This window comes from Panulirus ornatus, chromosome 17, assembly GCF_036320965.1.
Source record: "Panulirus ornatus isolate Po-2019 chromosome 17, ASM3632096v1, whole genome shotgun sequence".
NCBI classification, from domain to species: domain Eukaryota; kingdom Metazoa; phylum Arthropoda; class Malacostraca; order Decapoda; family Palinuridae; genus Panulirus; species Panulirus ornatus.
In genome coordinates, this window is record NC_092240.1 from 49,272,902 (window position 1) to 49,300,311 (window position 27,410).

Genomic DNA, 27,410 nt, shown 5'->3' on the forward strand with positions numbered 1-27,410 from the left:
GGGGCTGCGGGTGCTTGTGTGTCCAGTGTGCGGGCGCAGGTTTGAGGGCAAGAACCAGGCCAAGCGGTCTAAACTGGAACGTCACTTGCGCACTCACACTGGAGAGCGCCCATACCAGTGTCCACGATGCCACTACCGTGCCACCTTCAAGTGGAATCTCAAGGCTCACGTCATTAGTCGCCACGGCCGGGAGTTCCTGCAAAGTGCACCTCCCTAACCATATTCCTCTTCTGAGTCTCCTTATTAGCCTTGCTTAGTCCCTGTACAGGAATTTAGTGCAAACTGGTGCAACCATTTACTTTCTTCCAACATCCTTGCCAAGATTGCAAATAGCTTAGTGCTATTCTGTCAGTACCATATATATTTCACTTAGCTTGGTTATGGTTATCATGAGAAAGTATAGTTTTCTTCTTTTTAAATTTCATGAATTCATTTGACCAAGAGTCACTTGAGGTAACTTTAACTGGATTTAAACATCATTTTTTGAAATAATTTGCATAGCCTCCTTTATTTATCTTTTGTTTGTTTAGTCATCAACTTATGGCACCCATTTTGCCTTTTCCATTTTTGTTTTTTGATGAAAAGAGAAATAGAAAACCATTTATTTTACCTCAATATTGAATGGAAATACAGTACTTATGAGAACATTTACTGTTATTTATTGTCATACCTTGTGATAAAAAGATTTTTTGTATTTATTATCCAGAATAGATGTATAGGCTTTGTTGTATGAAATAGTTTAATAAAGAACCTTAACTATGTGTTCTTCAGTGCTGTGCTTGGAACTGAAAATTGGGAAATGCCGTACATTGTTTCTTACTGTCTCCAACTTAATAAAAGTTTTAATAAAGTAGCTCAAATATTTTTTAGACCCTTTTATCTAGAAAGAATCAGCCATGGAAATGCAGGCTGATCTTTCAGAATCATAATAATAATATCAGACAAGCCAAAAAGGATCTCTCCCCCTCACTGCACCCAAGATGAAGCAGAGTCCATCTGAGACCAACTTCTGTTTTCCAGGTGGGTGGCAGTGGGGGCGCGGAGATGGGCAGCCATGCAGCAGGGTCTGGGGCGGGTATGACAGGGGAGATGGAAGGGTATGGTGGGGACACCTTACCTTCCCTTGAATGTCCCGAGTGTGGAAAGCTGTTCTATGGGCGGAATCGTCGGCAGCTCGTGGACCGCCACCAAGTCATTCACACAGGGGAGAGACCTTTCCAGTGTCCATTGTGCTTCAAGCGAATGAATGTGAAACACCATCTTACACGCCACCTAAGGACTGTTCACCTCAACCAGTGGGAACATCTAAAGAAACTAAAGCTTGTATAGTTTTAAGATGTAAATTATGAATTCATGTGTTTAACCCTATGTAGCGTGTATAGGATTTCATTTTTTATTGAAAACAGTTTTCACAATATTTTCTGATCAGAAAGTGAAGTTTAGCCAATCTACAAAAATTTTAAAGACCATGGATATGTACATGGTAAGTCTTATGAGTTAATCATACGGTGAGAAGAGAACAATTATTGATTGATTTTGTGATATTGATTGTAAGAGTTAAAGAGTATTAGGGTCTAGTTCATTGTGCACAGGGCCAGTGCTTGTCTTTGTTTTGGTGGGGAAACTGGGCTGTTTATATTGGTATTGCCTACAGTATTAATACATTTGATGGTTGGGCAAAAGTCCTTCCATTAGGAGAAATGTATATATATGTATAATAAGTATGATAGTGTTTGCAACAGGCCTTTTTATCCTTATGATATTGAATTCATGTGGTTGATTTGCAACAGTGGGCATTGCCTTGCTGTAGCATTTGGTGATGGCTTCCTTTTGTCGTGGAGGGTACCTTGCTGTAGTGGTTGCTGGCTTGCAACAAATGTGGATAATGCTCTTATACAACTGTAGAAGCCATAGAAGTGGACTGGTGCTTTAGACAGCCATGGTTGGTAGATTGCCACAGTTGTAGGTGGTGGCTTGCCATGAAAATGAACTGTTGCTTATGGTAGATTGTCACAGCAGTGGATGGTAGCTTGCCATGGACAGAAGCTTATGACAAAGTTAGATGATAAGTTGCCACTGCAGTGGATAATGGCTTTGCATAGAAATGAACTGAAGCTTTTGACAATGGTGGTGAATGGTAGATTGCCACAGCAATGGACGATGGCTTGCCATAGAAATGGCCTGCAGCTTATGACGACGATTGATAATAGATTGCCACTGTGGTGGATGTTGGCTTGCCATGAAAGTGAACTGCAGCATATGACAAGATTGGACTGCAGAAAGCCACAGCATTGGATGATAGCTTGCCATGGAAATGGACTGCAGCTTGTGATGATGGTGGATGATAGATTGCTGCCCTAGTGGATGTTGGCTTGCCATGGAAGTAAACTGCTGCTGTCAACAGTGGTAGATGATAGATTACCACAGCATTGGATGGTGTCTTGGCATGTTGCAGGGGTAGGTTTTGGTATGTTGCCATTGTGGGTTGTGACTTGTTTAAGTGGATGGTGGCCATGTCATCAGTAAAAGATAATGAACTGTAGTATTAGTTAATGTCATTATTAGTGTTTAGCTATGCTTCACATAATGACATTTTGCATTATCATTAGACAAAAAGGATGATTCATTAATGGTTGATACTCTCAAATGAGTTCTTTCTGACTTTGCTTTATTTAGTCTTACACATTGATTTTAACGTCAAATTTTGTTGATGTAACAAAAGTCTGTTGTTATGTTGTGATACATTTTGTAATACTTGATGTAACAAAAGCCACTTGTTATGTTGTGATACATTTTGTAATACTACAATTATACTGATCCTGCACACTTGTGTATATTTGGAAGAAGATATTAGATCTCAGTTGTCCTTGCAGAAAAGTGTTGCTTGTAGAGACTCAATATACACCTTCATAAAAAAAATCTGGACATTGTTATTCAGGACACTTCAAAAATCAGGAAAATTTTGTAAAGAAAACTTTAGGTTGAAACATTATTTTCATGATGTGCAGAGTGAGATGGTGTGAAAAGAGAGGAGGTGATGAAAGACCTGCAGAAGATGAATTGTGGCAAAGCAGCTGGAATGGATGGGATTTTTAGTTGACTTCCAAGAAGAGGTGTGTTAACCTTGCTGACAGGGTTCCCACAGATCCTTAAAAAGCCTTACATTGTTTTATTTTTAAGCTCTTGAAAAGGTCTTAGATATGTTAAAATTGCAAAACATATCAATTTCCATGGATGGTCCAAACATTAACTGGACACATTTTCATAGATTTGATCCAGAAAAAACATGCAGATCACTTAAGTGGTTTGCAGCAAGTGATGATTTGGCAACTGTGGACTTCATGCACTGCATAATGCATTTAAGATTGGTTTTCCCATGTGAAAAATGAAAAAGCTTCTTTGAGCCCTTTACTACATTTTCCACAATGCAGCAGCTGGGAATTACTTTCCATTTATCAAGTTCTCAGAATTCCTACTTCCATTTTGTAGTCATCAGTGGATGAAAAACTTACCAGATGTGAAAAGAGCTACCAAGACTTGGCCCAGTATTGGGAAGTATGTTGAGGCAGTCAGTACCAAGAAACTTTAAAAAAAGATCCCCATGCATCGTCATATAACATAGTTGTTGCTGCCCAGAAGGGCCTTTGATCCCGGCCAAGTTACATTTCTCTGGCTGTATCTAGAACCTTCATGACTTTCCTGACAAAATATCAAACTGCCTTTCCATAGCAAAGATCTTACAAATTTGATGAGGACTTCATTCAAATGTTCATCAAAAAGTAACATCTGGAAACCTCATCAATCAGGATATGCAAAATGAATGTTGCAAATATAAAGCATGGGTTTTTCTGTGTTGCAGATCCAGGCATGGGGTCAGATTTTTTTTTTTTTTTTTTTTTAAGAACTTCAGTAAAAGCACTGTCGTCCAGCCAAAAGTGATGGTATATGGGTTATAGGGAAAACTGTTGGAAGGTGTGAAAGTTTTGTAGAGAGATGCAAATTCATGTGTAAGATTGGATGGAGAATTGTGCAAAAGTTTTGGTATACATGCAAATGTGATGGATGGAGAATTGTGCAAAAGTTTTGGCATACAGGCAGATGTGATGTCACCATGGCTTTTTGACGGTTTTTATGGAGTGATGAGAGCGAAACTAGGGAAGGGGAATACAGGGATGGAATGTGGTGGGGAAGTATGGTGGCTAATGACAAACCTGCATGTTGATGATTCCGTATTGTTTGCTGAGTGAAGAGGAGTTACAGAAGGTTGTAAGTGTTTTTTATGGTGTATCTAAGCATGGGCATTTGAAGGTAAATGTGTGTAAAGGTAAAGTAATTGTGTTTGAAAGGAAACAATGTGAAAGTATAGATTTTGCAAATACTTATAGAGTGAGACAAGAAAGTGTACTAAAGTTTGTTACAGATGTAAGGGCAGAAAGAGTGGAAGAGGTGAGAGAAACTGAGTATTTGGGAGATATCTTAGGTAAGCTTGATGATGCAGAAGGTGAGATAAGGGGGAGTGCAGTACAGGTAGAAGAGTCATTGAATCCCTTAACAGAATGATGGAAGGGTGAAGGTGTGAGCATGAAAGTGAAGAAAAGATTAAGGATCAGCATAGTCCTCCCGACCCTGACACTAGCAGCTGAAACATCAGCATAGAATGATGTATGACTAGATGGAATGAAAAAAATGAAATGATGGGTGTACAAGAGATTCAGTATGGCAGGGAACTTGATAATTTGAGGGTGTTTAGGTAAATGCAGAGAATCCAAGATGGGAAGTTTACTAAGGAGTGTATAAGTATGGTTAAAGAGGCTGGTGTGGGAGAAAGATCACCTGTGACATGAGGGTATGAAAGGAAGAATACTGGAAAAGTGTTGGAAGAATGCATAGAATGGTGTAGGCGAGGGAGGCGTGTAAGGACTGGGTAAAGTGGAGTCTCTTTTGCTGTGGCCACCACCTTGATGGAAGTTCTCAAGAGGAACCAGCCTCAGTGATATAGACAGTTAGACAGTTAAATAGGAGTTGACAATGCAGTTGAATAAACCTTGGTGGCTTAAATGAGTAAGTTGGTAGAAGAAGCATTAAGGAGAGGGGGGGAAAAAAGAAGTCATTGTCTGTTAGCACAAAGATATGTATGCATGAAGGTTTAGTAGTCCTAAGTGTGTTGTATGGATGTGAATCTTAGGCCTTGAAGGGCAAAGAATGGAAGTGTTGAAAAGGAAATGGCTGAGAAATATATGTGGTGTGAGGCAGGTTGATCATGTAAGGAATCATAGTGTAAGAGAAAGATGAAATATTAAAGCAACTGTGATAGAGAAAGCTTTCCAGGGTGTGCTGAAATAGTTAAGCCATTTGGAGAGGATAAATGAAGAATAGCTGACAAAAGGGATGTGTATGTGTCAGAAATGGAGGGAGCAAGGGGGGATTGGGGTAAGACTGGGAAAGATGGGAGATGAAGAATCTTTGAGGTATCAGGGCCTGAACATTCAGGAGGGTGAGAGGCTTGCATTCCATGGAGTAAACTGGAGTAACATCGTGTGGGGGCAGTATACTGTCATTGGGCTGACCCAGGGCATATGAAGCAGTTCAGGGTAAATTATGGAATAGACTTTGAGGCTTAGATATGATTTATGGTGCTGGTTTCATTATATTGGATATTTCGGCTAGAGAAGAGAGCGTATGTGTACAATTGAGGCTGTTGGTTGCTGCAGCATTTAGGTGTATGATAAACTGTTTATAATTTTTGTGACTGTGCATATACCTACTTTGAGAAAAAGTAGCAAAAACAATGCATGCTGTTGTATTGGTGTGGTAGCCTGGAGGAAATATACTCAAAGCACAGGTAGTGAGATTTTTTAATGTACAGTTTTTAAATACTAAGATTATGGGAAAAATAATGTCTGGTAATGTTCAAGCCCAAGGCATTCAGGATTTTTGATATGTTGCTGTTTAATGATCAAATGAATACTTCATGTCTTGAGTCTTGGATGATGATGATGATGATGATTTACTGGAAGTAGATGACAGGATGAATTTATAACAGTATACATGTGAATCAATTTATATCCACATGACATACACATTAATGATTGTTTTGCTGTCTCCCTATTAGCTTGATATTCAGGAATAGCTTCATTATCCAGCTCTTGATTGACCAGAATGTTCTTGTATCCAGATATTCCAATAACTTCTAGCAAAAATGCCTATTGTAGTAATTGGTGTTCAAAAGATTTTATCTTGCATGTTTCATCCCCCTCTCAAAGCTTTTTGAAACTTTGTGTCACTACAGCATTGTTTACAAGTTTCTCCCCCTAAACTTTGGTTACTGCCTACTACTACAGTAATTCATGCTTACTAGGTGTCTTGACTTGGAAGTAGTTAATTGAAAAGTAATCTTTTCTAATTGAAAGTGCAAAATTATTTGATTTTTTCATGATAAAGTCCAGTGTTTGATAATAAGATGATGTCATTGAAATCATCTCAACATGTCGAAATGTGTAATTTTTTTCAGGTGTGAGTAGTGATTGTATTTTTTTGTACTTCAAGATTCTAAAACAATTACAAATATATAAGTAATTATGCTGCTGTTTCATTCATAAGCATCTTTGAAGTTAATAAAAGTCGCTTGGAAAATAAAGAAGCTGATACATAGTAGAACAGCAGGAGCAGGTATTCTTGATACTGTTTTAATGGCATAAAATTAGAGATTGTATCATAGAGTTTCCTCAGCTGCCGTGTTGTAACTTTCTTCAGAACACTCACTATGTTGCTTTTTCTGACTTTTATATACATTACATCGACTAGCAGCTTCGTCCTTCAATGCTACTGTTAATTTTCACCTCTTAATATGAGACACATGTGATACTTATGTGGAGTTTGAGGGAACATTTGAAAAGAAGCACCTCAGCCATACACTACCACACCTCACAAGGTGCCCCCCCCCCCTCTCTCTCTCTCTCTCTCTCTCTCTTCTCTCTCTCTCTCTCTCTCTCTCTCTCTCTCTCTCTCTCTCTCTCTCTCTCTCTCTCTCTCTCTCTCTCTCTCTATCCCATTAAGGCAAAACAAACTGTGATCAAGATTGCTTCACATATGCTCATAGGGAAGCACTTCCAAAAGACTGTGTATGAGTTTTTTTTTTTTTTTTTTTTTTTTTTTTTTTTTTTTTCAAACTATTCGCCATTTCCCGCATTAGCGAGGTAGCGTTAAGAACAGAGGACTGGGCCTTTGAGGGAATACCCTCACCTGGCCCAATTCTCTGTTCCTTCTTTTGGAAAAAAAAAAAAAACAAACTGATTTTTGCAGAAAACAGTGAAGAAAGCGTGTACTGAAACTTTCACCACTTTACATGACATGTAAACAACCATCTTAACATATGTCTTGTATCATTATTTAAAAGGATACGTAAAGAAATGAACTGTGTTAACATTTTTTACTCACAATTGATTACAGAAGTGTTGAGGGACTGTAGTATGATCAGTTCTGAATTATTTTGTTTTTATATCTTATTTTGCACTAATGAAATCTGTGTAAGGCCTTTAAGGAACTGCTGTGTATTGTTAAGTTTTTTGCCGAATCAGTATCAGTAAAAGGTGTTAAGTGAAAATATTCCATGAGAATCCAATTTGAAAGGAATTATACACCATACTGCATAAACATTTCAAACAGAAGTGATGGGAAGGTGCACTAGTTTCGCATCATTGCTGACTGAAAAGGCTAAAGATTTTAATATTCACGTTAAATTGAGTGGTGGATAAGTATTTTGAGTGGTTAGGAAGGCTTGATTGAAGCTTTGCCATAAGCTTGAGAAGATTTGATTTATCTCATGAGCAGTAATCAACTAATCAAGAAGCTGCTGAAAAGTTTAGAGAATTTTTATACTAGTCATTATTCAAAAGAGGAGCTTCTGTATAATACTTGTAAAACAGAATTATTTTGGCATTGATTATCCTCTTCAGCTCTGTTAGGTCCAGATGAATCCATTACAACAGGGTTCAAATGAAATGCTTTCTTCTGGACAATGAATTGGTAAGTGTATTTATCAAAAATACTTTACTATTAAAGTTTTTATGTCACTGTTTCTCCAGAATGTGAATTGTTTGAAGCTATTCTTATAATAGTTAGTTACTGGAATTCAGTACTTTATAACTTTAATATTGTGTCAGTTTTCCAAAAAGATGTATAGGGAAAGCACCCTGGTAAGTGGCATGTTCTCACATCCAGCACTACCAAGGGCCAGCAGATAATGGATGATAAAGCTTTCCATGTAGATTGAATGGTGTCATATTGAAGTATGCTTGCAGTTTGCACTTTTGAGAGATTATAGAGTATGAAAACCAAGGTAGGGATGGTTACAAGACTTTATCTTCCTATTAGGCCTTTTAGTTCTATTGTGCACAGTTTTCATTTGAGTCCTGCATATGACATAGGCTTCTTTACTCACTAGAGGCATGTATAGATTTTATGTGATACTGTGTAAGAGATGTGCTCCTTTTCCCATAGATTTTTCTGTAGTCCTGTCTATGATAAGTGCTCCTTTACTCACTAGAGGCATGTACAGATGATATTCATCACCTACAGACATATCTAGAAATTCAGAAACCCTCAGAACACCAAGGAGGAAGGACATATTGTGTGCCATCCCACATTGCCCCCCTCCCCCACATCTCTGCTACACTGTGTAAAGAAACAAGATATTGTGGGGTTTAGATTATGGTAACGTCCCTTATTGTATATATCAGGATACCATGAGGAGTGATTTTGAATATTGGTATCAGAGGAAGACTCAATCTCCAAGAATACTGGGTAGTCCTAGTTCTTTACCCTTGCCAGTCTGCGCATGTTTAGGGAAACACCTCCACCTGTAGATTGACAGATGAAGATTACCTGCCACAATGTGGAGACGAAGTTCTTGGTAGGGGTATGGCATTGAGGTTATGGGTACAAACTGCTAACGCAGAACTTAAGTGTTCAGTCATCTCTGGCCCTGAGAATGGGAGGTAATGCAGTTTATGGAGATGCTACCACTCTGCCACAAGATTCACTATTTTTGCCAGTATTTATGAAGTATCTTTGTAATTGTTACTTATGAAATAAATTTGAATTTCATTAATCATAATAGAACAAAAGCAAAATGACAGTCATTCCAATAGTGTATAGATTAGAAAAAAAATAGTGCTTAAGTATGGTAACAACACTCTTACCTTGAAAAAAAAATCTTATTTACCTCCAAATCTGTATTAATGAAAATATTTTTCAGCAACTTAAGAAAAGTGTCTTACAAGCACGGAGTAAAATTTTCATTTTGAGGTTAGGGGGTTAGATTCCAAGACTGTATGTACTACATAAGAGTTGTGTCATGGTTTAAATGTCAGTGATCTGTTTATTTTAGATAACTGGTGGTTTAAGATGATTCAATAATATTTCGATATATGTTTCTAAAGTTTTCTTGGATGAAAAGAAAAGTTTTCTAACATGTAAAAGACCAAAAGAATGAAGAACAATGAGTGGTTATAACTGTTAAAAAAGACGACCAAATTAAGTTTTCTCAACATTTTAGTTGTAAATCACTCTGGCATTCGGAAACCATAATTTATATAGCAAGCACTTTAGTATATCTAGCAGGAATAAAGAAGGTACCCAAGAGAAAGTGCAGATTATGAGACCACTGTTAATGTGAAATTAGGATGCTTTGGAGGTTTGATGGTAGCCAGAAATTTATGGGGAAAATGTCACACATCTCATCCACAGATTGTCCTAGAGAGTGTTCATACATCATCTCTGTGTAATGCCAGTTATACACGCCCATTATTTTGATTATTTGTAGAATAAAAGAAACAATTTTGTAAGGCATCTATTTTTGTAGTGAAAATAAGATTATTTGTTGAATATTTATGGAAGATTCTCTGTGTGTGTAAATGATACGTTAATGCAAATGGTCATGAAATATATAAATACATGTCTAAAAGCATGTGAATGATAGATATGTGTATTATGAAATCACACCTAGAAAAACTGTAAAGTGGTTAGATGCGTGTTGAATGAGATGTCAAAGGTTCTTTGGCAGTCAAAAACTGTCTGCCCATCTTTTTCTTTGATTGAAGATGGAGCTCATCATGTCACAGATTGCTTATACATGATCTCTTTTCCCTAAAACCATGTTGTCTCCAAGTTAGCTGATTTTTCTGCAGGTAATCATTTGCTTTTTGAGTATTTTTCAGTTGTTTTACAAACCATGTTTTTCGGTGAGGATGGCTTGTATTTCAGTGCGATTGCCGATCACTTATTTTAGGAATAGATTTAACATTTGCCCTCTTCCACTTCTTTGGAACCACCCCTTTTTAGAATGATCTGTTATACATTATTTTGAGTGGCATAACAAGGGCCTCCATACATTCCTTTAGCATGTGTTCAGAGACTTTATTAGAACCATAAGCCTTGGACATTTATGTCATATTTTGTACCTTTTCAAGACTTTTTCCCTCTCCTTTGTAATATTGGTACAGGTTTATCCTCCAAAGCTAAGACACTTTTAAAGTTATCACTTAATTTCTCAGATTCAACTTACTGACGTGATATGTTCTGTATGGCACAGGACACTTCAGGAAATTAACCGTTAAGTGTGCCATATAAGGTTTAGGGCAGCATAGTGAGTGAGGAAGCAACTAGTAGCTTTTCAGACAGTGTTTCCACATCTTTTGCCCATGTTTTTTCAACATAGTAACCGTGAAAATGTTGTAGGGAATAGTACATCATTTTTACATTTCCCAGGAAGTAAAGAAAATTGATATAATGTAAATAGATTTATAGGGATTATGGAACACGTATTGGGATTTAGAACATGATTGCATTGTTGGATGTGTAGTGTGCAGTTGGGGGGTAATGCATCATATGCCTGGCATTGTTGCAGTCTGAACATTTATTTATTTTCCAGTTTCATCCCTTTTTTAGAAAGAAGTCCAAGGATAGTTATGAATATAAACACATACATATTTTGTCCTGGGTGGTATTGGACTTTGCCTGCATGATGTTAGATTGCGAGTGGAAAATTCTTTCAGCCAGGTTGTATCATTATCAGTGGATAAAAAAGAGTATAGTCTTGTAGAAGTCACTCCAAAGGAGTCCATCATTTCCCTGCTAGTGATTGTGGCACAGTCTTCAAACTGCAGGAGCCCCATGAAAGGGGTCCTCGGGTTACTTGATAAGAATAGTGATAACAAGCTTCCGGAAGAAAATGTTATGGGCTTACTTGCAATGTTTGATTCATCACTTCGACAAGATTTTTTTTAGGTATAGTATTTAGTTTCAGGCACCAATTGCATGATGTATGTCATTTACAGTGTGTCTGTCTGGTACAACAAAGTGTGTTTTGGAAGGGATTATGCAACCTTATTGAATGCTATTGAAATTTTGGTCTTTAGTAATAAAGCAGTTGGTTAGTTCTATAGATGGTTATTTACAATGTGGGTAAGAAATAGAGGACAGTTGGGTTGTATGGACATGAGAACGGAATGTATGTAGTGATAATAAGTGGCAGGAAGGAGAAATAATTTGTATCTTAAGGTAAGACATAAGGACACTGAGGGATAATTTACTTTTGGTGGATGAGCTGGCAGAAATATTCCATAGCTTTGATGCATGAAGGAGGCTTTGTATCCTTCAGTAGAATAAGTTAAATAGAGAATTGTTTGGATTAATGTTACATCTGTTGTTATGTATATAATGGTCACTGCATTTATTTTTTTTATCCAATATTGGTATCACATTTATTGTAATTACAAGGGAATAGCATTACTATCTTTTTTTTAGTATCCTCCATAATACAGTACAAATAGTATATGAAATAGTATATAAAAGGAGATTTGAAGGGCTTTGTTGGCATTATCAGTTTTGATCATGCCAACAAAGCCTGTAATGTTATTCTTTTAAGGATAACAGTTGTCACAATATGATACATATAGATTGCTTAAAAGGGAGAATTCAGTGTGTGAGACACTTTGTATACTTGATGTTTACTTGATGTAATCTTTAGGGGTTTTCTCCCCCTGTGTTGGGCCAAGGCTGTTGGGTTGGGTTGTTGTTCATTTAGGCTGTTGGGTTGGGTTGTTGTTCATTTAGGCTGTTGGTGGTCACAGCCCACAGGCCCATGTATCCCCCACCGCCTGGTTGATCTGATAAACTTTGTAGGTACTTGTCCACCATGGCCTTCATAAATTTCTCCAACGTCCATTCCATGGTGTATTTGATGGCTTCATATAGGATGCTGAAAAGTATCGAGCCCTGGATGTTTTAAGTATGCTGTTTCTTTGTTCATATTCCACCTTTGGATTTCAGACGTAGTATTATACAGTCTTCCATGCCTGTCGTGCCAGTAGAAAGTAATTTTGTGGGTAAGCTGGGGACTCATCTTCTAGGATATCCCAGATATAGATGGTGATGCCACTCTCTTTTGGGCTCCAGAGAGTACAGCCGCAGTGATTTCAGCCATTCCCATTAATTTGGTTCTTTTACAATGTCATGTTAATGTGGGCCATGAAAGATTCCTGAACACTTTCGAATTCTGCTGTTTGAGCTGTCATGTAGGATGATGTTAGAACAGTAATATTCTATTGACGAGGGAATTGTTACCTTGAAAAATACCATCATTAGTTTTTCTTACCTTATCTTGAAAGTCTGCAGGATCCATCTCACTATTCTTCTGGAGGAGGCAACAGCTGTTTTATTGTGTTCGCTGACACTTAGTTCATTAGCTGTTATTACTCGAGTTTCCCATTATTCATTTCGTGTATGACAGTGTCTGTGTCCATCTGGAATTCTCTGTTGCTTTTGATTTCATCATTTTCCCCATGCAGGAGGTTTAGATATAGCCCCATTAAAAAGCATGTTTTTCTCAGTGATGGTTCACTTCTTGATCACATTTATCAACAAATTGTTTAGTAACTAGTTTAGTATCTAGAAACTTTTCATCTGCATTAGTCATTTAGGATACAAGAGTGGAAGACGCAGATGGTGTCTTCCTTAATTGCAAAGGTTGCCCAGAGTCCTTTTTCTAAAACTTAGGACAATTATCATAAAGGAGGTTTTTGAGCACGATAGTTTCCAAGATGGGGTCATATTGATCCTTATGCCTTATCCTATGTACTGGATCCCAAAATGTATTTGGAGTCAATCTTTTCCTTAGGAGTTTTTCAATATTGGTTCCCTAAGACGTATTTGGGGTCTATCCATTTTTCTGAATTGCAGCAGATAGGGGCAACATCTTTATGTCTAACTCTTCAAGCTTTCTTAGTGCTTTGATAAATGTTTTTTTTTTTATAATTTTTGTTATATCTGTGCTAAACAGAAAGTGCTAGCTTAATCAGTGGATAGAGGAACTGGGTAGGAAATATGATATACTAGGTATTCTTTTTATAGATAATGTAGGCTTGAAATGTAATATTACCATCTCAACTGCTCTATACAGGTATCCCTCGTTAACTGAATACATTTCTGAAAAGTTATATGTTAAGTGAAATCCTGGTTAACAAAACCAGTCTTCCCTTAAACTGCTATTCTATAACGGAAAATGCATTCCTGCTGAAACATATTTGACTAAAGAAAAAAAAAATACAACTTTAAGAATACATGTAACTTTTTTAGATATATAGATAATTTTTAAAACTGATGATGATAATGATAATGATACTCTAATATAAACAGTAATGATAATGGTAATGACTGAATTATAATGGTAATGACTGAATTTAAAAATTAATGATAATAGTGTCAAGAAATACCAGAAACTGTGGCTTTTGATGCTTAAGTTGTTGTTGTTGAGATGTGATGGAAGTACTGAGAAAGAGAGAGAGAGAAGGTTCCATACATCATCATTATGACATAGCAAAAGTTATGGACTCTTACATAAATGTATTTGCAGATAATGCAAAGGTCGTGAGGAAAATGAAAAACATAGAGGATTGCATCACTTTGCAAGGGAACCTTGACAGACTCCAAAGGTGGTTTGATTCATGGTTGCTTAAGTTCAACTTGAGTAAAGTAATGATCATGGGTAACGGTAAAAGAAGGCATACATATGACTATCACCTATCAGGATATAAGCTGCAGAAATTTGTGTTTGAGAAAGACTGTGGAGTTGAGTCTTCTCGAGAAAGACTGTGGAGTTAACTCTTCCCTGACCAGTCACCAGTGTCCCACCTTAGGAGAATAGTTAAGGAAACCAATTGGTTGGTTGTAAATATAATTATTACATTCATGTTCATGAATAAGAAAATACTCAACAAGTTGTTCTTATCTTACATAAAGCCGAAATTGGAATATTCCTCTAAAGTTTGGTCATGACTCCTAAAGAAGCATGGAGAACTAATGGAGAAGGTCTAGAGGAGAGCAACAAAGGTGGTACCAGAATTAAAAGAGCTGAGTTACAAGGAAAGGCTAGAGGTCTTGGATTTTCTCACCTTGAAAGAGATGAAAGTGAAGGGTGACCTGATCCTAACCTTTAAAAGTTTATAAAACAGATTATAGAGAGTGAACAGTTCTTTGAGATATATATAGGGATAGACCAACCGTACGACATAACATGAGATTAAACAAGAAACTTATGAAGAAAGATGTTCAAAGATACTTTCTTAGGATGAATGGAATGAGGTAAATGAAGACATGGTTAATACAGAGAGCATGCAGAAATGTAGAAAGCTGTATGATAGAGAATGTTCAAGAGATGGGTTCCTCATGAGTGTAAAATTCCCTCTTCATACAGGACAAATAGGTAATTACACAAATGATTGCAAGGAGATGAGTGAGATGCTATGGACACAATATGAGTCAGAATTAATCTATAGATAAATGACCCACACAGTTTCTTTTTAGATAGTTTATCTCAGTGGTATACGTTATTGATTTCTTCATCATGCCACAGGAGTCAGTAGGGCCCATGCATTCTTCTCCAATGCAAAGCTCTTAGAACTCCATCTTTTCAAAGAAATGCACAATACCATTAGCATGGGCACTAAACTTCCTCAAGAAAGAGAGCCTGGAGATATTTGAAAATAACTCACAAAGCCTCACTCCGTGAATGAGGAAGCAACACATTTCCTAAATACTACTTAATAGTGGCACCGACAACATACATCAGTTAGGTTAAGTTCTCTGATTTTAGTTCACTCACTTCATGAAATCAAATAATGTACTTAACCAATAGGAATGGAATCATGGTTTCAGAATGGAAAGATCATGGCTTTTACAATTGCCTGATCACTACAAAAAAATTGTGCAGACACTGGGGAACAAATAGAATGTTGATCTGAGGTACACAGACTTTGCAGAACCCTTTGACAAATGTGACCATGGTGTTATAGCACACAAAATGTGTAGATGGGAATATTTGGAAAAGTACGATAATACTTGTGCAACTTAACTTAGATTATAAAACTTTGTTGAAAATCAGGTCATATATGTCTTCAAGGTAGAAAGCTCAGTTTCCTAAGGAACCATCTTTATACCATCGCTTTCTGATCTTCATATTGTACATGGATGGAAATATGAACAATAGTTTCGTATTATTCTGTGCGGATGATACCAGAATAAGAATGGAAATCCCATGATTAGATGACAGAAACTACAACAGAAATGAATCAAGTTTTCTGGTTTCGTGCTGATAAAATGTTTTCGAATGGTCTTAAGTTTCAACTACTCTAGCAAAGGAAAACTAATGCAGAATACTGGACAGAAACGAACACCTTCAATCACAGAGAAATATCTGATGATCACATATTCAGCAGATGCAACATGATAGTAGTTGTCTCTTCCAAAAGATGGTAGGCTAAATTTTACGAAAATTGAACACGAGAAGTAAAATCGCATATGATGCTTTTCAAGGCAGTGCTACTATCCTGAATAGCGTTCTGCTGTGTGGTGTGTCAGCACTTTTTTCAGGGTAGGTGTAATTACAGAGTTAGAGTTTAAGTATCTATCGTAACCTACGACTGAGAGACTTGCTGGAATTACTAAGGCTGTACTTTCTAGAGTGCAGATGAGTGATATATAATTCACCTCGAAAAATCCTGAAAGGTATGGTCCCTAGTTTGCACTCAAAGATAGTTCCCTGTTGGTAGGAAAGGCATACAAGACTCTGTAGATATTACCAATTATATCAAAAGATATAGTTGTTACATCAGAAAAAGAAATAATCATTCAGAGCTCAAAATTGTTTAGATTGTGACCTGCAGCCAAGAGAAGTTCATTTAGACATTTCAGTGGAAATATTTTAAACAGGCTTAGGAAAGTTTATGCGAAAGTTCTTCCATACCAGATAAGCTTCAGTGCCTAGTATCTTAGCTTAGCATAGAGTCAAAGCAACAGTTTAGTCCAAGTGTGAACTATGGGGTGGAAGACCTCTGAATCATTTGGAAGGCATACATAATTTAAATATGGGAGTTACTTTACCTGTGAACTTCACTTTCTCATGAAATTTTACTTTCTGTGAATAATTGACCGTGTCTTGAATATTGATTCTGTCAACTGGAATTCCCTCCTTTTGATTATGATTATCGTAAAAACACAAATCTTAAATGTTGAAGCAAAATAGAAAGTAAAATTTATGGAGACTTAACAAATCTCCTTAAAAGAGAAAGTTTTTATTTAGCAAACCAGTTTCCCAAAATTCCAATTTCCTCCTTAAGTATTTATATATGATATGAACAATGCTATTATCTGCTTATTTTTACTATTTTCTTCATTATGATTTATCAGCTATGATTCAAGATATATATATGAAATACAAAAGAAATCATTTTGGAATGATCCTGAAGTGGAATTCAGTACTAGAATGTATATGATCAGAATTTCTTATTTCTTATGGTGTGAATATTATATTTTAGTGAATTTTTTTTTAAAGATTTGACTACCCTACATGTTCCTTGGAATGTAGGAGATTGATAGTTACATGACTGTTGGGGAGTGTTTGGTTTGAGGTCATGGTCAGGAATAAATGAGCTGATGACGTTTGTGCTGAGCAAAGAGGAAGTATTGCTGAGCTGAGTCTTGCTGTTGCAGGTGGGAGGGTTGCAGGAAGGCAGGTCGACAACGCATGGTAAGACTCTGCCCGACGCAACTGCGTCATGTGCGGTGTGTGGTAAGATCTTCCGCGGTCGCTCCCGTAAGCAGGGTCTCATAAGGCACATGCGAACACACACAGGGGAGAAGCCCTACGCCTGCCCCCACTGCCCACACCGCGCCACCATGAAACACAACCTTCGCACGCACATCCTTGCTGTCCACGACATCTACTGCTAACCTCAGGTCCTTCAACAATGATCATTGCCTCAACCCTGAAAAGATATTATTTTGAAAACACAAATATATTTTTGTTAAGGACTCATCAGAATACATGTGTCGAGCATGTCTTTATACAGGGGGTAATATGATAGATTACCATGGGCTGTTAATGTAGAACCTCAAAAAGTGAGTATATGAATGAGGAATTCAGAATGCAGAACAGGGATATCTTAGCTTTGGCAATGGAGGGGTTTTGTGGCTGGTGTAATCTGTGTGGTGCAGCGGTCTGAGAGCGGGCATGTTTTATGTTACAGAGGAGATCACCAACGCTGATGTTTGGTTTGCAGCAGCGGTCTGGCGGTGGTAGTAGCAGCGGTGGCAACCTCCATGGCAACAACTTTGTCTGTAGTGCGTGTTGCAAGTCATTCCTGAGTGGATGGGAGCTGCGACGCCACCTTCACGCACATGCAGATGCACGCCCTTTCCGCTGCCCGTACTGCTCTCACCGCTCCAACTTCAAACACAACCTCAAGTCACACATCCGTAGCATCCACCCTGGCAAGCCCTTTTCATTCACAGTTGAAGCCCCGCCAACTAATGAGGGTTGAAATTTTCTGAAGCACTTTATGTAATATTCAAATTGTACTGCATTTGTATGAGATTTGCATCTACAACAATGTACAAGTACTGGATTCACATGTGAATTTCAAGTCATATTCTTGAGTACAATTGTTAAAAATGTTAAGATTACAGTGGCAAAACAGATAAAGGGCATGTTGCCACTGGTTGTGAAAAATCTCCAGCTCGATGCTAACTGTAAATGTTTGGTTTAGGAGTCAGTTTAGATTTCTCAATGAAGTTTTTTTAATTAAGGCTGAGAATAATTTTGGGTTTCTAGTAGGTTCAGATATTAAGATGCTGTATTTATTACCTGAGAAGAAGAGGAGCTTTTTAGAACATGTTTGGTATAAGGTCACCCCATCATGCAATGTACTGATGTCTAAAGACTTAGACTTGTGTATAGAGTATCCTGTTTAAGTAAAACTTGAATTCTTTTTGGAAAGAGAGATGTAAAGAATTATATATCAAAATGTAACGTGGCATGAAAATTCAAACTTTGGTGTACCACATGTGATTCTGTAAACAGCACGTCTCACACAAAATGATATCAAGATCTGACCATTTAAAAGACTAGGGTCAAGCGTGGCCTATTATTTTAGAATAAAACTTGCATATCAAGATTTTACCTGAAAAAGCTACAAAACCAGTGAATGATAATGATTTAGTAGCTGATAAGATGCTAATCCAAACATCGAGATTAAGCTATTTCAATGTGAGAAATTTGCTTAGTCTCCACTTATTAGGAATACTCATGTAAGATTTTAAATGTCAGCAGATACTTACGTATCATGGTAACATCAAAACTGTATTATAAGTCAAACATTTCATTTTGTAGTAATTTCATTTTTTTGATGCACAAAAGGAGGCGTATTATTGTGATATATGTACATTTGCTGATATGCAACTTTTCCATGACTCATCTTGAAAAGAAAATTTTAAAAACTTTAAGAGCATAGGTGTCACAGTGTAATGGGTAGAATATTGAAAGTCTGCATTTAAAATTGGTAAACTCCCCAAATTTGTGGTCCAGTGCATTCAAGATTATATATTTACAGATATTACAAATAAAAAACATCTAAACACACATTAGATATACAAAACACTCTGTTAAGATTTTTATATGTTCAGGCTCGATTGCTCCTGTGTTTCTAAAAACCACAGTATTCCAAATGTGAGAGTTTTTGACTTGAGGAATATGAATTTTCGATATTCCACTTGTATTGATAAGCACCTGTTGGGTCCATTGTATGATGATGATGACTATTATGTTTATTTTATACTTTCCTTCATATCTTTCATTTTATGTCTTTTTAAAATTTCAAGCTATAGAAAGATTTGAATAAGTGAAATGAAATTGCTATATGTGAATATACCACTTACTTAGTTTTTCGGAATGTTATCTATTCAGGATCAAACCTTGCTAAGTTATCCTCTAACAGACTTATGAATGAGTTTTTCTTCTTGTATGGTTTAAATAAAGGAACATTCTGTAAAGATTGTTTTGGCGGAGTGCCCTTATCACTGGTACATGCATGTTTTTTGTGAAGTTGAAAAAAATGGATCAAATTATGGAAGACCGCTTTGATCCATTCCTATAGTAAGAAACAGATGAACTTATGAAACTGTATATGAGCATTATTTCTTACGGAAATAGTACTTTGGACTACGGAGTAATGGTAAATATTTTATAGATATATACTTACTGTGAATACTATATATGGAGAAAATGCCAGTGATGCTGAATAATTCATTTTAGGTTCAATGGCTACTATTCATGCCTATATTTGCTTGTCTTTTTGTCTTTAGTGAACATAGTCACATGGCTGGACTGTTTTTTTTTCTGACATCTCAGTACCCCTTTAAGCTGGGAATATAGTAATGATATTAAATAGATAGCATACTTACGATGTGCTACAAAGGCAAATTTTACATCGGGGGACATTTGCCTTAAATCTGATGTGGCCATGGTACTTGTATTCATGATCACAGTATGAAAAAGGCAGCACTCGTCTCTCTCTTATTTGCCCTATGTGTGGCATCTCTGGGGCATGATGCACAATATGCAATTTTGGGATGATCTATTTTGGTATCTGGGCATACATTAGAACACTTATCTGGCCTTCTTTTTGCATTTGCTCTGTTAAAGTGAATACTATTTCTTATTTAGCTGAACGCTGAGTTACCACTTGGGCATAACGTGCCTCAAGCAAGTTTGTCTTTGATCCAGTATGGTTGCCATCCATTTGTCTGCTGTTCCACGTGCATTAGTCAAATGGTTTTGGGAAGATCCAGTGTAACTGCTGTACATGTGTGTTCATCTATCTTTTCATTGCACATTGCCACACAGAAGTAACTGTGCGAATCTCCTTCATTTTAGCAAATTCATAGTTCCGCTGCAGTAAGATTTAGGTTGAAAAACAAAAATTCTCCCTGTTTACACTGAAGGTCATTCTCCCAGTTTACACTGAAGGTTATCACAAACTCGATGTATAACTACCAATATATTTCAGTTTTACTGATTTTCTTTAAGATGTTTCTGAAGTTTACTAGACTCTCTGTAAACTTTTATGCGATGGTGTAAGTAATGAATAAGTGGAGGGAAACCAAAAAGATATACAGGAAAAACTCATTTCTTACAAGACCCCCAGGCAGTCTATCTATTACCCCAAGTGGGTAGTATGTTTGGATATTGGGGTCTGGTAGTGTTCCCACAGGTTTTGTAGCAAATACACATTACAACAGAATATCTTTATTGATTATATGAAAGATAATGAAAAAGAAAAGAATGTTGTCTTTGGCAATCTTGACGGGGTCTGGTTAGTGTTCTCACGAGTTCTATAGCAATTACACATTACACCAGAATATCTTTATTAATTACATGAAGGATAATTTAAAAAAAGAATGTTGCCTCTGGCAATCTTGACCCTAGTAAGTACAAAAAAGAATTTTTCATTTATGTTTGTGTTTATCCATTTCTATGAATCTCATTCCGTTTGTGTATCACAACTTTGCTTATTCATTTAGAATTGTTTCTAGGAACATTATACTTAACCATTAACATCTTTTTACAGCATCATTATAAAAGTTAGAAATGCCAAAGAAATGGTTTCAGCCAGCCAGCAGCTTTTAGAAAGGGAGTGTTGAGAATTGTGCATTTCATAATTTCATAAATCATTTTTTTTGTGTAGTACTCAAAGGTACATGATTTAATAAGCATTACTCTTTCAGTTTTTGTAGTCAGTGATTGTGATGGTGAGGGTGACTGAAGAGGTGGAAGAGCAAATGGGCATGAACGGTACTGGGCGGGAGAGGGGTTGACGCGTATCTTGTGCTTACAGGCGGGCGTTGGCGTGGCAGCGATGGAGGCAGGTCTCAGCGGTGGGAACTTGAGTGACTTCCAGTGCCCTGCTTGTGGTCGTTGCTTCACCCGCCACTGGCACCTTAAACGTCATTTGGCCACACACCTGGCCATCAAGCCTTTCCGCTGTCCTTACTGTCCACATGCCGCCAATATTAAGGACAACCTGAAGCTTCACATCCGCAAGATTCACCCTGGTGAACCCATACCTGGGGAGCGGGGCCGTCCAGACCCATAAGAGTGTGTCGGGGAGATCTACGAGCATCTTCTTAGACCTATCTGTGTAAATCATAATGAATAGAAAAATTCTGTTAGAATAGCAAATGTTAGTGTGAAAGTCATGGTAGTCCTTAGTAGCAGTATGTGTGCATGAACCAACGTATCACTGCTACCATTTCACACATATTTCCTTATACATAAATATATATATATATATATATATATATATATATATATATATATATATATATATATATATATATATATATATAATGTATATATATGAGATCACCCCAGGACCAGTGTCTCTGAAAGAATGCTGATGTTACCAAGGACTTCTTTCTAAAGGCTCCTGCAGCTCAAGACTGCACCACTTCCGATGACAAGGAAATATAGACTCCTTTGGAGCGAAAAGCTCATGGACAAGACTGTACTGCCAATGATACAGTCTCACCAAAGATGACTTTTCACTTGCAATGTAACCTCATGCAGGTGGAGCCTAGAAACGCCTTTATATTATAGATACATAGAGATAGGTGTTACGAGGCTCCACCAGCAGGAGGTTGCACATTGAATGAAAAGTCACCTTTGGTGAGGCTGTATCATTGGAAATAGTCTTGTCAAAAAGCTTTTCGCTCCATACGAGTCTACATTTCCCTGCTACTGGAAATACTGTAGTCTTGAGCTGCAGGTCTTGCGTGATACCAGGACTCTTTATGGAAAATAGTCACTATATATATATATATATATATATATATATATATATATATATATATATATATATATATATATATTATATGTATACATACACACACACACACATAGGTATTACTGGGCTCTGCCTACCCAGTGTTACATGAGTAAAAAGTCATCTTTGGTGGTGGTGTAACATTGGGACTTTTCAGTCAAGGCATAACCATATGCAGATGGAATATGATAATGTCTTTATTATTATTATAATTATTATTATTATTATTATTATTATTATTATTATTAGTTATTATTTTTATTATTTGTATTATTATTATTATTTTTATTTTTATTATTATTATTATTATTATTATCATTATTGTTATTATTATTATTATTATTATTATTATTGTTATTATTATTATTACTATCAGGCTCTAGCAGCTTCTAGGCTGCACTGCAATCAGAAGCACGGAACGGATAGACACAAGATGTTCCTTGATGAGCCTGTGCTCTCTTTTATCAAGATGATGATGATGATATACCCTTCCTGAAGGTGACTTTTCATTCACAGGGTTACCTCAAGCTGGTGGTGGAGTCCGGACATCCACACATGTTTATTTATTTTTTTTTATGATTACCCCAGGACCATTTACTATGAAAGATTCCAAGTGTCCAGGACTTGTTCCTTAGGTATCTGCAGTGCAAGGGTATGCTCCTTCCTGTAGCAGGGGAAGTTAATTCCTCTGGAGTGAGAGATTTTTTGATAAGTATACTCCTAGTGATACAGCCTTACCAAAGGTGTCCTTTCACTTGTGGTGTAACCTCTTGCAAGCAGAACCCAGTGATACACACATACTCACACATTTATTTATTTGTAATTACCCGAGGACCATTTTCTATGAAAGGAGTCCTGGCGGTACCTAGGACCTTCCTAAAGGTTCCTGTAGCCCAACAGTTTGCGTCTTTTGGTTGCAGGGAAATGTAAATTCCTTCTTCATTGGAATATAAGAATCCTTTGACAAGACTGTACTCCTGATGATGCAAACTTGCTTCACCAAAGATGGCTTTTCACTCATAGTTCACCTCATGAAGCGGGGGGTAGTGATGTTGTTTCCTGTGGGGTGGGATAGCAGCAGGAATAGATGAAGGCAGGCAACTATGAATATGTATATATCTGTGTGTGTATATGTATATGGACATTTATGTATATATATGTGTATATGAGTGGATGGGCTATTCTTCATCTGTTTCCTGGCACTACCTTGCTGACGCAGGAAACAGCAATTATGTGTAATAAATAGATATATTTGTATGTGTGTGTGTGTGTTGGAAATGATATTGTTTGAGGACAGTATGTGGTGTGAGGTGGTTGGATCGAGTAAGTAATGAATGGATAAGATAGATGTGTGGAAATAAAAAGAGTGTGGTTGAGAGAGCAAAAGAGGGTGTGTTGAAATGGTTTATACATATGGAGAGAATGAGTGAAGAAAGATTGACAAAGAGGTTATATATAGGTCAGAGGTGGAGGGAACAAGGAGCAGTGGGAGACCAAATTGGAGGTAAAAGGATGGAGTGAAAAAGATTTTGAGTGATCAGGGCCTGAGCATAAAGGAGGGTGAGTGGCATGCAAGGAATAGAGTGAATTGGAATGATGTGATATACCTAGGTCGACCTGCTGTCAGTGGACAGAACCAGGGCATGTGAAACATCTATGGTAAACCATGGAAAGGTTTGTGGGGCCAGGATGTGGATAGGGAGCTGTGGTTTCAGTGCATTACATGTGTATATATGTATATGTCCATGTATGTGTATGTATATGTGTATATATTATATATATGAATGCATATGTGTGTGTATTCGCATTTTTGTATACATTTGTGTATATGAATGGATGGGCCATTCTTTGTCAGTTTCCTGGTGCATCTTCACTGATGCTGGAAACTGATTAAGCATAATAAATTTATGAATTAATAATGTATGTGCACACATAAATACGTACATAAACACCATACCTTCTTGCCTCAGGAGTCATTACTTCCCTAGTGAAGCTCCTCCCAAGGAAGCTGGCCACGTCTACAGGCTGGGACTACAGGGGATAAAGTGTTGTGTATATGTCAATGTGCAGAAAGTGCAGGGTGTCTAGGTGCAGGAAGTGTGTGGTATATTGGTTATGATAGTTCCATTGTAGTCATGAAGGGACTTGGAATATGATTACACTGCATTTCAAGTGTCATACTGATACGTAATGTCTGGAGCATAAACAGGAGGGTGTGACTTGATTTTATCTTGGGAATGTGGCTTCTGATTGTTGCATGTCAGGTGGGATGAAATTTAACCTTGAGTTGGGAGGGCAGTTGTTAAGTGCTTGTCAGCTTATTTCAGTGTGTATGTGTTTTGTCGGTGTTTTCTTTGTTTGAGGTTATGGGATCTGTCAGTTAAATATGCTGAAGTGTAAGTTAGTGGTGAGCTTTGTATTTCTACAAGGGAGTTTGTGGTTAGTGATGGAGTGGTTTGGATGGAAGGGATCTAGTGCTGTTTTATAGAATTGAGTGCTGCTAAGCATGTTTAGGTGGGACTGTTTTATAAGGATTTTTGTTTCCTTGTATTGGTGTTCAGTGTTCATGGTTGTTTTGTTATGAGTCCTTTCTTTTGTGGTTTGCAGCTTTGTTGAAATTGCCTTTGCGAGGACAGAAGACCAGTCAAATAATGCATAGTTCAGAATGGTGCAGATGAATTATTTGTAGAGGATTTTAAGAGATTCTTGTTTCTTGTACAGATCTGGTGCCAGTTAGTGTTCTGAGTGCATTTAATTGTGTTGCTTTTATAATGATGTTATGGGTGTGGGGAATGAATGTTATGTGTAAGTCATATGGGATCCCTAGAATGGTTGGTATTTTGTTCAGTGAGAGTGATATTCCAGTCAAGGTGACTAGAGGGGTGAGAGCTTGAGTTGTGTCTGTCTAGGGTTAAAAGAATGATTGATGACTTCTTCGGAGAAGTAGACATTATTCTCTGTGACTAGAGGGTGAGAGCTTGAGTTGTGTCTGTCTAGGGTTAAAATAATGATTGATGACTTCTTTGGAGACGTAGACTTTATTCTCTGTGACTAGAGGGTGAGAGCTTGAGTTGTGTCTGTCTAGGATTAAAAGAATGATTGATGACTTCTTTAAAGATGTAGACATTATTCTCTGGATGAACCTTTTGTTGCAGTTGTGTGATGTAGTGGTGGATGTTTTTTGTTGCTACTTTGGTGTCAGGGTGTTGTGATGTAATTGTGAGGTCATCTGCATAGGAAGGGACATTCACATTGTGGTTTGTTAAAGGTAATGGGAGTTCATGTTGGAAGAGATTGAAGAGCAATAAGGAAAAAAAAATGCTGTTTAGGGAACTCTGATATAGAGTTTAAGTGTTTTAGAAGTGAAGCCATTGTGAGTGACCACCAAGGTGGCTGACTATGAAATTATTGTTGTGGAAGATGGTTTCAAGTTTCTAATGTATGAGGATGTTTTGGGGATGAGTTTTGTTGGTGTTCCTTTCCACTAGTACTGTGTTAATCGACTCTGCTTGCCTGTGGTCACACACCACTCACAAAAAGTTGCTTTTAGCAAGACCGTTTCATTAAAAAACTTCCCACTCCAAAGGAATTTACGTTTCCCCGTTGCTGGAAATAGTGCAGCCATGGGCTGTAGGGAGCCTCTGGAAAGAGCTTCTGGGTAACACCAGGGATGATACTGGTTATGGAGGCTCTATTGGTGTGGCCACCCCTTGAGGGAATTCCAGGAGGGAACAGGCATCAGAAATATAGACAGATAGATGGATAGATAGGTAACACCTGGACTCTTTCTTAAAAATTGGTCCAAGTTTTGTGGGGCCTGGATGTGGAAAGGGAGCTGTGGTTTCAGTGCATTACACATGACAGCTAGAGACTGAGTGTGAATGAGTGTGGCCTTTGTTGTCTTTTCCTAGCGCTAGCTTGCATGCTTGTGTGGGGGGAGGGGGGTGCCCTTTCATGTGTGGCGCGGTGGCAATGGGAATGGATGAAGGCAGTAAGTATGAATATGTACATGTGTATATATGTATATGTATGTTTATGATGAAGTGTATAGGTATGTATATGTGTGTGTGTGGGCATGTATGTATATACATGTGTATGTGGGTGGGTTGCTCCATTCTTTCATCTGTTTCCTTGTGCTACCTTGCTGACGTAGAAGACAACGACAAAGTGTAATAAGAATAGATAAATTAATAAATATATAATTTCCCCATTGGACTCAAGAATATATTATTTAAATTAATATTATAAGCATTATATATATATAGTATATATTATATAATAATTTTAATATTATATTATAGATAAATAATATATATACTTTTCTTTCTTTCAAACTATTCGCCATTTCCCGCATTACAGTGAGGTAGCGTTAAGAACAGAGGATGGGCCTTTTTTGGAATTATCGTCAACTGGCCCCTTGTTCCTTACTTTTGGAAAATTTAAAAAAAAAAAACGAGAGGGGGAGGAGATTTCATGCCCCCCGTACCTCTCTCACCTTTTAGTCGCCTGTACATGACACGCAGGGATATTTCGTGGGAAGTATTTCTTAATCCCCTATCCCCAGGGATATATATATATATATATATATATATATATATATATATATATATATATATATATATATATATATTAATATTTCCAAAAGAAGGAACAGAGAAGGGGGCCAAGTGAGGATATTCCCTCAAAGGCCCAGTCCTCTGTTCTTAACGCTACCTCGCTAATGCGGGAAATGGCGAATAGTATGAAAGAAAGAAAAGATATATATATATACACACACAATGTGGCAAATGCCCATACATACTTAATTTAGAGGACATGAAGTGTATCATATTCATAGGTTGTACATTTGAAAAGCTGCAGGCTGCATACAGATGACAGAATATGCTCAGAAGGAATTCAAAGACTATGGGTGCAAAAATAGTAGATGATGTTTTGTATACTAGGAGGTTTTAACAGTATATCGGTGAGAATTTGCAGAGTAGCAGGTATGCATTTAGGCCCAGCCAAGTCTGATGTAATGGGTCAAATTTCAACAGAGGATTGATTATGTAATCTCGGAAAGATAGGATGCTGATTAACAGTTATGCATGACAGAGCCTAACAATGAAGGCGAAGACACTAATGCAATCTTCAGACTTAATTTTGTTGAGGAAGACCAAAGAGGTTTGGGATGCACCTCCCAAATATAAATGAACT

The 27,410-nt window shown here is 37.3% G+C and overlaps 1 protein-coding gene across 10 annotated transcripts in view; it reads left to right on the forward strand.

Annotated features, from left to right (window-relative positions):
- LOC139754722 (uncharacterized) overlaps nt 1-27,410 on the forward strand; it is a 258,484-nt gene that overhangs the window by 195,912 nt on the left and 35,162 nt on the right. Inside the window, exons 5-6 of one of the 10 annotated variants that reach the window (XM_071672396.1) lie at nt 17,047-17,292; nt 17,583-19,383. The exons of 5 other annotated variants lie outside the window; for them this stretch is intronic. In XM_071672396.1, the coding sequence (XP_071528497.1) occupies nt 17,047-17,286 (240 nt within the window). In that variant the 3' untranslated portion in view covers nt 17,287-17,292; nt 17,583-19,383. Of the gene's footprint in view, nt 1; nt 854-17,046; nt 17,293-17,582; nt 19,384-21,227; nt 21,531-27,410 lie in introns of those variants that run through there. 4 more of the 10 variants (XM_071672383.1, XM_071672392.1, XM_071672391.1 and 1 more) reach the window with 4 other exon arrangements.